Here is a 13,969-nt window from a genome sequence, read left to right on the forward strand (position 1 = left end):
TACAAGTTCACAGACTTTTACACGAGAAATATTCGCGACTTTAAAGTTTTCGCGACATTACATTACAAAATGTTTTGAAGATATATTATTAACATAAGGCCTCTATAGTATTCTGGGAGACCGACCACAGCACCAAATTGTCTAGCTATTACTTTTAATTTGTTGTCATTTAAAATTTTAATTCCTTGATTAGTCATGGTTGTTATATACAATTTATAACAATTGGTTAAAAAAAAGACAAAAAGTACTGGTAATGAAATTTCAATTAGGCTAGTTTGCATAATTTCTTGAACAGCTAAAAAATACATTTGTAAATAGGAAAAATTTAAGATTGGGGAAATAAATTAAAATTTAAAAAACTAAAATGAACCTAGTAACAGGTGGTGGAGAGGAAAATTTTTACTACAAAAGAAAAGGTTTCATGAATCACGTTGTCAGAAACACTTCATTTATTTAAGTGTTGTCCATTTTATAAAAGTCAGAAATCAGCGATTAACTCTAATGATAATGGCATACCCGTTAAAATTCTTCTAACAAATACAATAACTGTCACTAATCACGTCTGCTATTTAAACCATTAACCTTCTAAATTTCAATCAGAAATATTAGAAAATTTGGGTTTAGTCTATTAAAATATCTTCTGAAAAAGCGTAAGAAAAGCAGATTCATTCATGCCTACTTGCCACCTAAAAGATCCAGAACTTATCATGAAGGGATAAGTTCAACTCAGGTAAAGTTAAATTGCATAGAGAGACCAGGCAATAATTTGTTAAAAAATTATATTTTATAGCTAATTGGTAAAAATAAAGAACGATATCATTCGTTGTTAAAGTAACACAACTTTTCCATAATTAAGTTTAAATGAATAGTGAAGTAACAACCAAAATTGCATTGGCGCTTTGCCTTTTAACGTGGGCATGTAACACAAAAGATTTTTTTAAATAGAATGCACCTATGAAAGAATTTAAAAAAAGCTACATTTGAATATGTTTAAGTCGAAAAAAAAATGGTTCATTGCTCGCAACTAAATCAAGAAGCTTTCGTTAGCTTTTAAAAATGATGCTGATGGCCTTGGAGGGAAGGGGAAAGAAAATTAGTGAAAGATTGTTGTTTTGACTGAAGGAACCAAAAAATTATATTAATTCCGATTGATTAAAAATATGAATGTACAAGTTATGTCAATGTTTATATATTTTTGCAGCCCTTTTGTTTTTACTTTTGAACTCCTAAAATAATCTAATCCTGCCAGAACGATTCGGGAGATTAGAATAAGATCACAGTTAATGCGTCCAATCGATGTTCTCTAGATTTTTTTATAAGAAATCTGGTAGGACAAAATCTGAAAGCCTCGAATTTAGCTTTAGTTACTTTAGTAAGAGAAAGAGACGCGCTGGCTTAATTTTCCGTCACGTCAGCCGCTATATTCACTTTTACCACTTTAAAAATACCGGTACTAAGTGGTGGTTGATCGCCACTCGCTAAAAAATTAAGACATATTTATAATAATACCAGAGTGACATGCGAACTCGTTCGCACCTCTAGTAGGCCTATTTTATAACACGAAAAATAAAATTAAAGATCTTATGTCCCACTTTCTTAAGCGTTACAAATAAACGGGACTGACTAGCCCACTCCCTTCTTGCTGTTGTTTTTCATCGTTACAAGGCGTAGCACCTAGAACCATTTCTTTGGCACCAACAGATTGACCACTGTCTTTTGTAAAACTTTCGTCCGATTCTTTACGAATTATTTCACTATCTTCGTTATTTCCTTCGAACAAACTTTTCTCATATAAAATATTATCATCGCAACCAGAGGAGGTTTGGTTGAAATTGCTATCCAAATCTGTAACGGGAATATTCGATTCTCCTTCTCCTTTCACTTGAATAACCGAGTTTTGGGGAAAGGAAGGGGCATCAACGAACATTTCTCCACCACCTTCTTCGCTGGTTATGGACGTTGTTAAAGTGACCATTGAATCTCTATCAGGATCTTTCGCGCAATTTAATTCGTTCGTAGAGTCGAGTTCAGAAGCATTATCGCACAACTGAATATTTGCAAGTTCAGAATTTTCAATCAAGGTACCGGTATCTAAGAGGCACAATTTCACAAAAGAAATGATTTTACCTTACAAAAAATTAATGTTAGAAGTAATTAGAATAACTGTACAAACCGTTATCACTGGTTTCTAGAGAAAGATTGGCCAGAGGATTTGTAATAATTGGCATATCATCTGAAACATGATGCAAATCACATATTCCTTCGGAGGTTGATGAAGCGACAGACACAAAACTGTTCGGTCGAGACTGTTGGGAAGCACTGTGATTTCCACTACTACTAGGAGACCGAGACCGAACAGAACAATGGCGATGAGCTTCATGCATCAAGTGAATCTGCTCTCGGGAATTATAGAGTTCTTTCCGTAACTGTTTTCTTTCTTCTTCCCTGCTGCTAACAATCACCTATAACAGGAATTAATTTAAAATATTAGGTTAGTATTAAATCCAAATAACAAAAACAAATTCCTACCAAGAGTTGAGTTAAATATTTATTTAAAGATGAAGATATGCTCCTTAAGGTAGAAGTCGTTGATCCAACCAATCTTCCATACTTACGGCCAATTTTTGGAGATGGAGAATTTCTCACTGAAATAATAAGTATTATGTTAGTAACAACGATACTGTTAAATAACTTAAAAGCTTTTATAATTAATCTAAACACTTGCCATCGTCTAAACTTGTAGCACTAATGGCGTCTTCTTCAGTAACTCTTAGGGTTTCATTTAGTAGTTTAGTCAGGCGATTTGCTAAGTTAAATAAAAAAAAATTGAACATGTGAAAAAATTTAATAGCAGTTCAAAGAAACCTACCTTGATTTATTGCTGATAACAAAAGCTCTTGCACATCTTTCTCTCCATCACCTTCTTCAACCATCTTAAAAGACAAAACAAATATACTTATTAAAATTTATCAAAAAAAAACCTACTTTCAAAGCTATCTTTAAGTACAACAATTACCTCAAGAATGTGATCAAACTCTTCTTTAGGAACTTGTAATATTTTAGCCACAAGCTCCTCTTTTTCAGCTAAAGCTAATCTAATTTGCATATCCTTTCTTTTAAGTTGTTCTGAAATGAATTTTTTTTTGTTAATTGAAGATAACTTAAGAGAAAAAGGTAAAGCAAAAAAAAACTCACCAACTGGGGTTAAAACCGGCTCGGCAGTTTGTAATATGGCACTAGGCCTTATAACAACTTCGTAAGGCTCTATAAGTTGGGGACCATCGGCTATTTTCAAAATCTCCACCCGCTGTACTCTTCTTTGTTGGGAGTTGTCATTATCAGCATCAATTTTACTACCAGGAGACATAGATGAGTCGTCTTCTTGACTCAGTGGAGGACAGGCATCTTTTTGAGCAGGTTGGGAAGATACGCTATCTTCAGATGTTGATTCTTGGTGGCCATCTTGGGGTGAACTGTCATAGTTACTTCCTGTTTCTTGGCTTTCCATATGCTCATTCGTCTCCAGGGGAGTGTCTTGGGGAGTGGTACTACACAGAAAAAAATTTAAAAGCGCATTCTATAAAAAAAAAACTTTAATCTCCATACTCTATTCTTGACTCCGAATCGTCATTGGTATCATCCGTAGACTCTATTCTATCAGGAACAACAGTTGTCTCTGGTAACCTTGGTTTGTATTTGCAGCCTTCAATGGCTTCCTTTATATGGCGAAGCCAGCTAAACATTTCATTTAAAATTTTGTTTAAAATATTAAAAGTTCATCACATTTGGGCAAAATAAAACCAAATCTTACATTTTCTTTTCCGATGGTGAAGCAGCTGCAAATTCATACATGGCCTGATGTTGATCTGATGCTATAACCAAGAAGAAACCCCTCATATCTGAAAAGAATTAATATGGGTCTCTATAACCTGACAGAACTTTTCCTCCCAAAATATAAGGAAAAGCATCATACCAATAGCCACTTCCCTAGTTAACATATTTCGCACTTTCAAAATAGGACTGTGTGGCATTTTTGCATCTGAGATACTAGTTGTAATATTAATGTTTTGAAACTTTAAAATGTATTTCTCATCTTGTTTCAGCAGTAGAACTAAAATATCTTCCAGCAAAACCACGTGAACTTCGATGGATTTCTGTTTGTTAAGCTTCCACGTAAGAGGCCCTTCATAGACGAGCCTATGATTTTTGAAGTCCAAATGCTAAAATAAAGAGAGAACATTAGATATAAATGAAAAATTTTTTCTACAATAAAACAAATAATTTACCTTATATTCAAAAGCAATAGGAGTGTCCATCTTGGAAAATGAACTCTTGTCTAGATTCCTCTGAAGCTCACTAAGCCTATGGATATTTTCAGCCTCTTTCACAGCTTGATTTACATGGGCTAGAATTTGTCTACTACATTCAACTGATTTTAATAAATTAGTGTGTTCGTCCGAATTTTCTATAAAAAAAAACAAATAATGAGATAAGTCAATTAGAAATACTATTCAACAGGCAGATTCTAAAATTAACTTACGTGTTGTATATTTGGCAACATTTTCTAAAAGTAGAGGGTATTTTGTTAGCCTCTGGAAACCCGTAGCTATGATATCTTTCAGTTGAAGTCGTCTACAAACATTATTTGCCTCAGATTCCTAATTAAAAGAAGTTCAATTAAATTGGGGAATTTACTATTTTTTTAATAAAACATGCCAATCAAAACACTAACCGCCAAGAAACTTGCAAGTTTTTGATCCTTCCTTTGCCTATTTTTCAAATTTTCTAAAGACATGGACTGATTTCTACAGAATGTCGCAGCTGCTTTTCTTAGCTGTTCCCCAGAATGACCATCGAGCTAAAATTCGAAAAACAATTTCAAATTAATAGATCTATTTATTTCCAACTTGGTGGTAATTTTCTTGTAACAGAACTAACCAATTGAAGCATAACTTCTCCAATATCACCGATTATCGTTTCCTCTCTCCTTAAAGCCTTCATTTTCTCATTAAAACGCCCATGGATATCAATCATCTCTTCGAGATTAGGAAAAAGAAGTTGCAACTGATCCTGGGGCAGCAACTGATCAGCAAGCATCGGCCTGTGAAAGACCCTATCTAATACTTTCAAGTTTCGAACGTGCGTCCTCTCAGTGTGAAATAGTTCTAAGCAAAGTAACGCAGATTATATTACTCGAAATTAGTTTGTATTCTTAATAGGTACTAACCATTAATAACATCTTGTCTTTTCTTCTCTTTGGGTTTCATCATTTTAAGAACATCCCATTCGACATTCTCTTGCCAATTTGGAGGATCCACTTCCGCCTCCATGTCTGAATCGTCATAAGGATTACTGAAGGATGAAGGATTTGACGAATACCCAGTGGTAATAGTAGTGGCATTGCTAGAAATGCTATCTGTTGTCGTCGCTCCAGAAGGGGTACGATGGACCATCTCTTGCGAGTTACTCGGACTGTCAAGACTGTTTAGGAAGTGTAAAATGGGAGATTTGCAATTTAGTACCCAGTATGTGTTTGAAAAATATTTCTAAAAGCATTTATTCTAATGGCTCTTAAACCTTTTTATTCTAGTAAAAAAGCTAATATTAAGCTACTTAATTACTATATCACCCAAAATTAGTACATGTATCCATTTCAGGCAAAACATTTACTATAATCAACAAAGACCCTTAAATTGTCATAAGTGGAATAAAAATACATTTGTTAAGTATTATAAATGATTAAGGAAAAACCTGAACGCACCCAACATACCTTGCTGACAAGCTTGAGTTTGATGAACTCCCAGAGTTATTTAAATTAGATTCAACCTCAACATCACTCTTTGACCTTGGGATGTTCGGATCACTTCTTTTGCGAAAAGAAGGTTTGCTTTCACGCTGAAAAGAACAAAATTACTACATTACTACTATATGCATAGTAAATTGTAAAGGGAAAGGTACATTAGTCGAGGCCAGGGCCCTGGTTCAAAAACTATTATAGACAACTATTGGTTCGCTTATGAATGCTGTGCAAGCATTCAAAAGTTCACATTATGTTTTTTTTGAAAAACGCTTTAAAGGGAGTATGAACAATCCATGGTTTTCTCATTAGGGATGATAAGCCCTAGTTACGTTAATAAACAAGTTGTAGCGCGTGTTAACAGACGATTTATTTATTTAGTTCATTCTCCCTGTAATGTCAATGTATCTCAGGTAAACAAATTAACCCAAACTCATGCATGGGTTGCAAATTTGCTTATTATTTCCATAATGACAATTTTTTACCTAATCATTAAAATATTGGCTTATAATATGTTACCCGGGTCCCTGGTGTAAAAAAAAACAACCGCTGTGTTGGTTAGCAGAGAGTTCTACAAAGACCATGGAGGCTGTGAAACAACCCTAAAGATTCCCAAAAACCAATCACAAACGGTCTACATCACCATTTATGGGATTGGGCTCGCAAGATTCGTTAGTTAAGGAACTTCTGGGGTAAAACCTTAGTTACGCCACCGCGGTCTGCATTTGCATTTAAAATTCAATCAGATGGTACAAAAAGTTGTTAGGACCTTCCATATTTTCTTTTGTTAGTATCACTATTTAAATTACAAACAACTGGGTGTTTATCTAGGTTCGCTTTTTTCAGGCAATGTAGGAGTGTGTATATCATATATATATATATATCTATATATATATGTGGAGTAAAAAAACAGTCTAAAAGCTCCACAGCATACAAAGGGGCCACAGTGTGTGTTAGGATAGTAAACCGAGACCCAAGCTGTCAATGCAGCAAGGTCTCATATAACTCCCAGGGAAAATAAATGGGTTCGTTTCAAGAGTTAAACATACATTCAGCTTCCATCAAGGGAAAAAATAAAAGTACCACCACTGCCTCTACCTCTCAACCACGTCTATGGAAAGGTCATACGCCGAGGGTTCAACTCTTGTCCATCTAACAAGTGGTAACCAAGTATTTGACCATTACAGAAATATTGGATGTATAGAATTACTTATGGACTTTTTGTACGCCCCATTAACGCGAATTGTAGTAATCCAGGGTTGCCACAAAATTTTCATATTCAAATTCCCTGTTTTCCCTGACCATTTTAAGAGATTTTCCCTGACTTATTAAGGCCAAAATTTTTATTTTATATTTTACTTTTATCAGAAGTTAATAAATTTAGATGGACTTATATTTCAGTAAAAAGGCAATGTTGAAAAAATTAGCCAAACTTTCAAGGAAATAAATGATAATCGTGGAATTTGTCATACAACTAGAGTTAAATTACCTTCAAAAAGTGCCCAGATAAAATTGAATTCCCTGACTTTTCCCTGAATTTTTACCAATTCTTAAAATTCCCTGACTTTTTAGGCCCATTTTTTAATTCCCTGACTTTTCCCTGACGTGTGGCAACCCTGTAATCAATGTTACCTTGGATTAAAAATATAGACGTAAGTGGGTCATCTAGCTTTTGATAATACCATCATGTAAAGTATTTCTAATATAATTTAGCAAGAACAATTCTCTTGCAATAAAAGGTTACTTTGAAAATAGTCCGAAAGATAGGATCATTTAAAAAACCAAACTGGTTTCATTTCATGACACGCATTCATGTTATTTTTCGATAACAGAGCGACTACGTCCGTCCAAACTCAACTTAATAACTTAATGGCCAGTGTTGTGAGGTAAGAATAACGCGTTCGAATTTTAACCCATATTACCATCCACTCAATCTCGCGCGCCAGACATTAATGACTCCTTTATTAAAAAAAAAAAATAGCAGATGGGGTTTAGCCTATGTCGACTAAGAGACCTAATTGAGTGTTCTGGCATTGGTAGAGAGCCGCATTCTGGTAACGAAGCATTAGAGTATAGTTAGGGCTAAGTCGTCGGCGCTAGACCATAAACAGCCCACGAGATGCCCACAAACTCGAACGGTCCAAAAAAACAAAAGCGCTCAATAACACAGTTCCTCGGAGAAGGTGATAATTAAATAAGGCGTAGATGCAAATTAAATAATTGGGGATGGTCTACCAGCTAATTGAATTGAAAGAGTTCACCATACTAGGAAGAAAACAGATGATAAATTAACCATCTGTTTTCCCGGCGGCCACAAAAGTTCCCTTTTGATCGGGACGATTAATCATAAATTGTTGCTAACTCGGAACGCAAAAATCTACTCGAATCATTATCGTACATAAATTATATAAAATAAGCGCGTACACTAATTAGAAACAAAGGTACGGTAATTCCATTAATGAATTAATTGATGATATGATATTGCGCAATGTTTCCATAGTTAAAGACCCCGTGAACTACTATAATAATTATCGACCTGATAATCTAGTTCACAAATACGCCACAAACGAACTTAGCACCGTGTGTAACTACGGCGAGGAATATCTTTCACCAACTAATTTTTTTGATTGAAACCAAGGCCTATTTTAATTTAAAATACTATTGTAATGAAAAACTACTCTTATTTTGCCGAAATGATAAATAATTATAGAATTGGAACATAAATTTGACTTTCAGAAGATATATACTTTAAAATTTGATAATTTTTCGATTAAAGGGAATAGAAACTCTAACGCGTTCTTTATGGAAGACCCCCATAAATTTCCTTTATTCCCTTCAAAATCAGCGATTATCAGCGCCGCAAATGTGAAAAGCCATGGGAGGCAGCGGATAATATTGGAACCCTCCCTTTAAGTTCCTAGAGACAAATTACCCTTAAATTAGTTTAAAAACTAGAGCTGGCGTAATTTGATTACCTTGTTACATTTTAAGTTATAATTTATAAAGAAAAATATTCTAGGAATAGAATGAAGAATACTTTCTCTAAAAACACTGCTCTATTGGTTTTATACGCGGTGACAAGGAAATTGATTTTTATACGCAAATTTTGTTCACAAGATGGAGCTACAGGCACCGTTAGAGACGCCTACATTCTTAGTTATCAAAATTCAGTGCACGAAATGAAACTGCGCGCTGTGAATTGGGAATCGAAACCCAAGGCAAAAACGGAAAACCGTACGAGCCCTAAAAAATTCCGGCCGAAAGAACTGTCGACGAAAATCCTCGGATGCTACACGAAAACAACGTAACGGGGCGTTAGAATCGATAAGAAGGCGAAATGGCGTGTTGGGAGCGAAAGACATTTGTTTCCCGCAAAAGAGGCAGATACACGCGGGGATGGGAGCTCGCGGAAGGGAGAGCCGGCGCCGTAGTAGCATCTAGGAGCCTCAAACACAGCACCCCACACAAGGAGAACGCAGCCCGTCAAAAGCCACGGATTTTCTCGCGTACAATTTTTATTGGCTAGACGCTTTAGCGCCTGCTGCCGTTGGAAGGGGAAAATTAGGAAATTGTCTTCCCCCCGCCCGTAAAACGTTCAGCGTAAAGGTTCGTCCAATGAAATTTGTACGCAGCACTGCCTTAGCGTGTTTAAAGGCTAGTCGCGTTCTCCTCGCGTTTGTTGCTCCTAGGTAGCATCCACTCCTTTATTACTCCCAGCGCGCGAGCTTGTAAACGAAAATAGAGACGGCGAAATCACACGGTGGCGCAGTGAGAGAGGAAGTTTGGGCGTTTTCAAAGAGCAACTTCTGCCGGAAGGATGTAAAGAGAGAAAAGCCGGGTTTTGCTTTTGCAGGGCGACCCTCATTTTCGACAGATATTTACACGAAACCTAGGCCTAATAAAACGGGGTAATCAATCTTATAAAGAGATCACACGCGTTAATCTTGAGAAATTGCCGGAGAAAGAACCCAACTAACTCTTGTTTTTCTAGTCCACTTTTTTTCACCGGAGACTAAAGAGGAACGATTAACACCAGCTAGTAGACACCAGCCAACGGATACGGATAAAAATAACGGTGTTGAAAATTAACGATAACCAAGCAGTCACGCTGCCGGTACATCTAGTGAATTATATAAAACTTGGTTCCTCGATAAAATAGGTTTGGTTAGTCAAAATCTATTAGACAGAGCAGATTCCGCTAAAATTTTAAATTAGTTGAATTTAAGGAAAATTTATTTAAGCTCGTAAGAAAGATACAAATCAAAATAAAACGTTTTCTGCCCAATAAGTCACATTTCTAAAAAGTACAGTGAAGATTTTACTCCTGAAGTCGTTATTAAACCCAAAAACAAACTAATATTCATCGCCAGGAATCCATACCTCTACTTGGAATGCTTATCCTGCCGTATCTTGTATGGTAAGATCACTCTGACGGCTTTGGCCCCGCCTACGAGAGAAAAAATCCCCTCTGCGCGCGCTCCCCTCTCACGTTGTTGTTTGTTAAGTTAACATAGTGACGTCAAAAAAACAGTCAGCCGCATCGAGACGAAAATCTGCCGCGATAAGCACTCCAAGTAGAGGTATGGATTCCTGCCGTTACCGTAGCGTTTTCAAGATGTTATTCGAGATTTTATTGAAAGGGGAAGCCGAAGAATTCTAGGGAAAACCCTGGTTCATTTACGCGGACTCAAACATTTTAAACAATTTAATTTACCCATTTCTCGAAATTCAGTGTGTATATAAATTTGCCGTGTTTTTGATCAGAAACTAGATTTCGTTTATTTACGGAATATAAATATAAATTTCACTGAGACGTATACAAAAGTAACTAGTTTTAAACAGGGTTTCCACAGTTTTTTCACAATCAAATTCCCTGACTTTTCCAGGTTTTCCCTGGCCATCTCCGGAGATTTTCCCTAACTTATTTTGTGCCAAGATTTTGTATTTTTTAACCTATATTTTAGTAAAAGTTTCCTATTTGCAACCGAAATTAAATTCCCTGACATTTCCATGATTTTTAGAATAATTTTTTAAAATTCCCTGACTTTTCCCTGATTTTTATACCCATATTCAAATTCCCCGACTTTTATACCCATATTCAAATTCCCTGATTTTTATAGCCATATTCAAATTCCCTGACTTATCCCTGATTTTTATAGCCATATTCAAATTCCCTGACTTATCCCTGATTTTTATAGCCATATTCAAATTCCCTGACTTATCCCTGATTTTTATAGCCATATTCAAATTCCCTGACTTATCCCTGATTTTTATAGCCATATTCAAATTCCCTGACTTATCCCTGATTTTTATAGCCATATTCAAATTCCCTGACTTATCCCTGATTTTTATACCCATATTCAAATTCCCTGACTTTTCCAGGAATTCCAGGTGTTCCAGGTACAGTGGCAACCCTGTTAAAGGCTCTTTCCTAAATATGTTTACCCGAAGAGTTAGTAATAGTTAAAGGGAGTAGAAATTAAATAGAAAAACCGTCTACTAAGGCGCGACTAGTTTTAACCGTAACTAGCGCCAAGCATCCTCAAACATGGTGAAAGAAAGACCTAGTACCATAAATATGTTTCCTTTAAAGTTCCAAAGAGTGATATTTCGTGGCCATATTTGCGGTGCCATTTCTTCTACAGGGTCGCGTGAGATGTCAATTTCCGAAATGAAAACGTAGATTTTTTACGATCGCTTACGGGTCGTTAATTATTTTATGAGGGAAAAAGCGCGTCAACCGCGAAAACAGCGCGGTACAAGGGGAGCCATATTTCGAGAGATGTCCAAGGTCAGACGGGTTCTCGAAGAGTGTAGAAATAGCCGCGGCGTATCGGCGGGCGCTAGGCAGACGCCAGTTTTGCCTTTGGTGGCAATGTCGACACCCTTCTTCCGAAATATGACGGTGAGCGGCTGTCCTTCCTTGTCATAACTATGTTTTCATCGCCACTTCTCACGTGTTGAACATACCCGCCAGAAAGGCAAAATATACATCTCTCTGTGTAAACTATCTAAAATTATCTCTCCAAGTTTTTGAAAATAGTCGCGATATATACATTTTTTTTGGAAAATAAGAATTTAATTCATAAAATGAAAATAACTAAATTTGGAAACTTTCAACAGCTAAACTAAACACAACATGAAAATAATAGTATCGTGGGGTCGGACGTTCAAAGAAATCCCGTAGACTTTCCAAGAAATCTTGAAATCCAGCCTGGATTTCTTCAAAAACCGGAGGTTTCGAAATCCAGAAATCCGTCGAAAAATCTCGAAATCAAGAAATCCAGCGAGAAATCTTGAAATCCGACGTGAAATCCCGAATAACAGCAAGAAATCTTAAAATCCGACGTGAAATCTTAAAACCCAGCGAAAAATCACCAAATCCTGAACAAAATTTCAGAAATCCGAAATCCAACAAGAAATCTTGAAATCCAGCGTGAAATCCCGGATTTCAAAATCCCTTACACATTTTTGGTGAATGTTCGACCCCTCGAATCGTAAATATTGATTATAATTGGAAACTATAGGTGAAATTAGCTAATTGCGAAATATATATATTGGTTCGAAATTATTCACGACCTAGATTATACATTTTTTTTACTGAAAAAGTATCCATAATAAACCTGCTTCTGAATTACCGCGAAAACTTGGAATATTAGCAGACAGGAAGTTTTCACAATGCGGTGAAATATTCAAATATCACAAGCGTGAGCGTTGTAAGCGATCGCCTTGTAACTTTTTTAATTGGACGGGAATTGAATGGTTGTTGACGATACAACAAAAAGGAAACATTTACAGGGTTGCCACCAAATTTTCAGATTCAAATTCCCTGACTATTCCCTGACCATTTTAACAGATTTTGCCTGACTTATTAAGGCCAAAATTTTTCTTTTATATTTTACTTTTATCAGAAGTTAATAAATTTAGATGAACTTATATTTCAGTAAAAAGGTTATTGCAATGTTGAAAAAATTAGCCAAACATTCAAGGTAATAAATGATAATCGTGGAATTTGTCATAGATCTCGAGTTAAATTACCTTCAAAAAGTGCCCAGATAAAATTGAATTCCCTGACTTTTCACTGACGTTTTACCAATTCTTAAAATTCCCTGACTTTTTAGGCCCATTTTTAAATTCCCTGACTTTTCCCTGACGTGTGGCAACCCTGATTTAGTCACAGCAGGGTTTTAGATCTTAATATTAGTTGATTAGCGATGTAACTCGTTACTTTCAAAGATCTGTAACCGCTATCTATAGAGCAAAATCAGTCTCACGTGACGTGACGTCATCCGTTCTTTTTCCCATAGAGATAAAATCCCGCACAAAATGGCGGCCATAGTGACGCTATTCTATATATAACTTCGTGGCTTTGGCCATGGCCGCCATTTTAGACGCGTTTTTATTATTAAAGAAAAGCGGGTGACGTTGCGTGACGTCGTAATCTATAGATATTTTACGATTTGAATTGGACGGATGTCAATATCGTCCGCTTAAGACTCGCACACCCACGTGTATCACGCGAAAGACTAATAAAAAGCGCTTACCTTTCCCTTTGATAGCAGCTCAAAACCTAAGCTAACCATTACGACCTAAACCAGCGTCATATATCCGGAAAAGGCAACGTCGACCAAATTGACTAACACGAAACGCTGAACTAAACGACAAAATATTTGTAGCATTTGCGTCGAAGGCAACTCTGCCTTTAGGAGGCTAGATAGGTGAGCGCCGAGAGCGGCTGCCGGGGACAGATTTTCTAAATTTCTTGGCAAGGCTTAGCTAACCGTGAACCTTAAAAAGGTGGGCAAAAGAAAAATAGGAGAAGGAAATCTGCCAAAGTTGATTCGAGGAAATTTTATAATCGAGCAGAGTTGCCAGATGGGCCGTTTCCCGCCCAAATTGAGCTCCTTTTCGAAGGGAGTTCCGGGAAAATATTCGTTGGACGGAAGGCGGGTTTCAATTTCGTTTTTCGCCAAGGTTTTAATTTTTTATTCCTCTTGATAACTTATTTGATTGATAACTACACAATTTTTTCTGTGTATTGAGAATTTACGGGGGAGAAATACGCTCAATTAAAAAAATAAGGAAACATTAATCTACCTATATAGCGCAGATTTCTAGCATTGTTTAATGCGGTCTAAATTGTAAAGGTCACAAGCCCTTGAGGGAACATGG

At 36.3% G+C, this 13,969-nt stretch overlaps 1 protein-coding gene across 6 annotated transcripts in view; it reads right to left on the reverse strand.

The window, feature by feature from the left end:
• Window positions 1–772: 772 nt before the first annotated feature.
• LOC149933218 (rho guanine nucleotide exchange factor 12-like) overlaps window positions 773–13,969 on the reverse strand; it is a 44,386-nt gene continuing 31,189 nt past the window's right edge. For 5 of the 6 annotated variants that reach the window (XM_090156853.1, XM_090156855.1, XM_090156850.1 and 2 more), the window contains 16 exons: window positions 5,762–5,895; window positions 5,228–5,481; window positions 4,939–5,165; window positions 4,733–4,858; window positions 4,541–4,658; window positions 4,287–4,465; window positions 3,974–4,220; window positions 3,812–3,899; window positions 3,607–3,735; window positions 3,196–3,548; window positions 3,017–3,126; window positions 2,870–2,933; window positions 2,726–2,806; window positions 2,530–2,645; window positions 2,174–2,462; window positions 773–2,091 (listed from right to left, as the gene is read on the reverse strand). In XM_090156853.1, the coding sequence (XP_090012979.1) occupies window positions 1,604–2,091; window positions 2,174–2,462; window positions 2,530–2,645; window positions 2,726–2,806; window positions 2,870–2,933; window positions 3,017–3,126; window positions 3,196–3,548; window positions 3,607–3,735; window positions 3,812–3,899; window positions 3,974–4,220; window positions 4,287–4,465; window positions 4,541–4,658; window positions 4,733–4,858; window positions 4,939–5,165; window positions 5,228–5,481; window positions 5,762–5,895 (3,003 nt within the window). In that variant the 3' untranslated portion in view covers window positions 773–1,603. The remainder of the gene's footprint in view (window positions 2,092–2,173; window positions 2,463–2,529; window positions 2,646–2,725; window positions 2,807–2,869; window positions 2,934–3,016; window positions 3,127–3,195; window positions 3,549–3,606; window positions 3,736–3,811; window positions 3,900–3,973; window positions 4,221–4,286; window positions 4,466–4,540; window positions 4,659–4,732; window positions 4,859–4,938; window positions 5,166–5,227; window positions 5,482–5,761; window positions 5,896–13,969) is intronic. The other variant, XM_090156851.1, reaches the window with a different exon arrangement.

Source organism: Leiobunum rupestre, chromosome 8, assembly GCF_980474605.1.
Source record: "Leiobunum rupestre chromosome 8, qqLeiRupe1.1.hap1, whole genome shotgun sequence".
NCBI classification, from domain to species: Eukaryota; Metazoa; Arthropoda; class Arachnida; order Opiliones; family Sclerosomatidae; genus Leiobunum; species Leiobunum rupestre.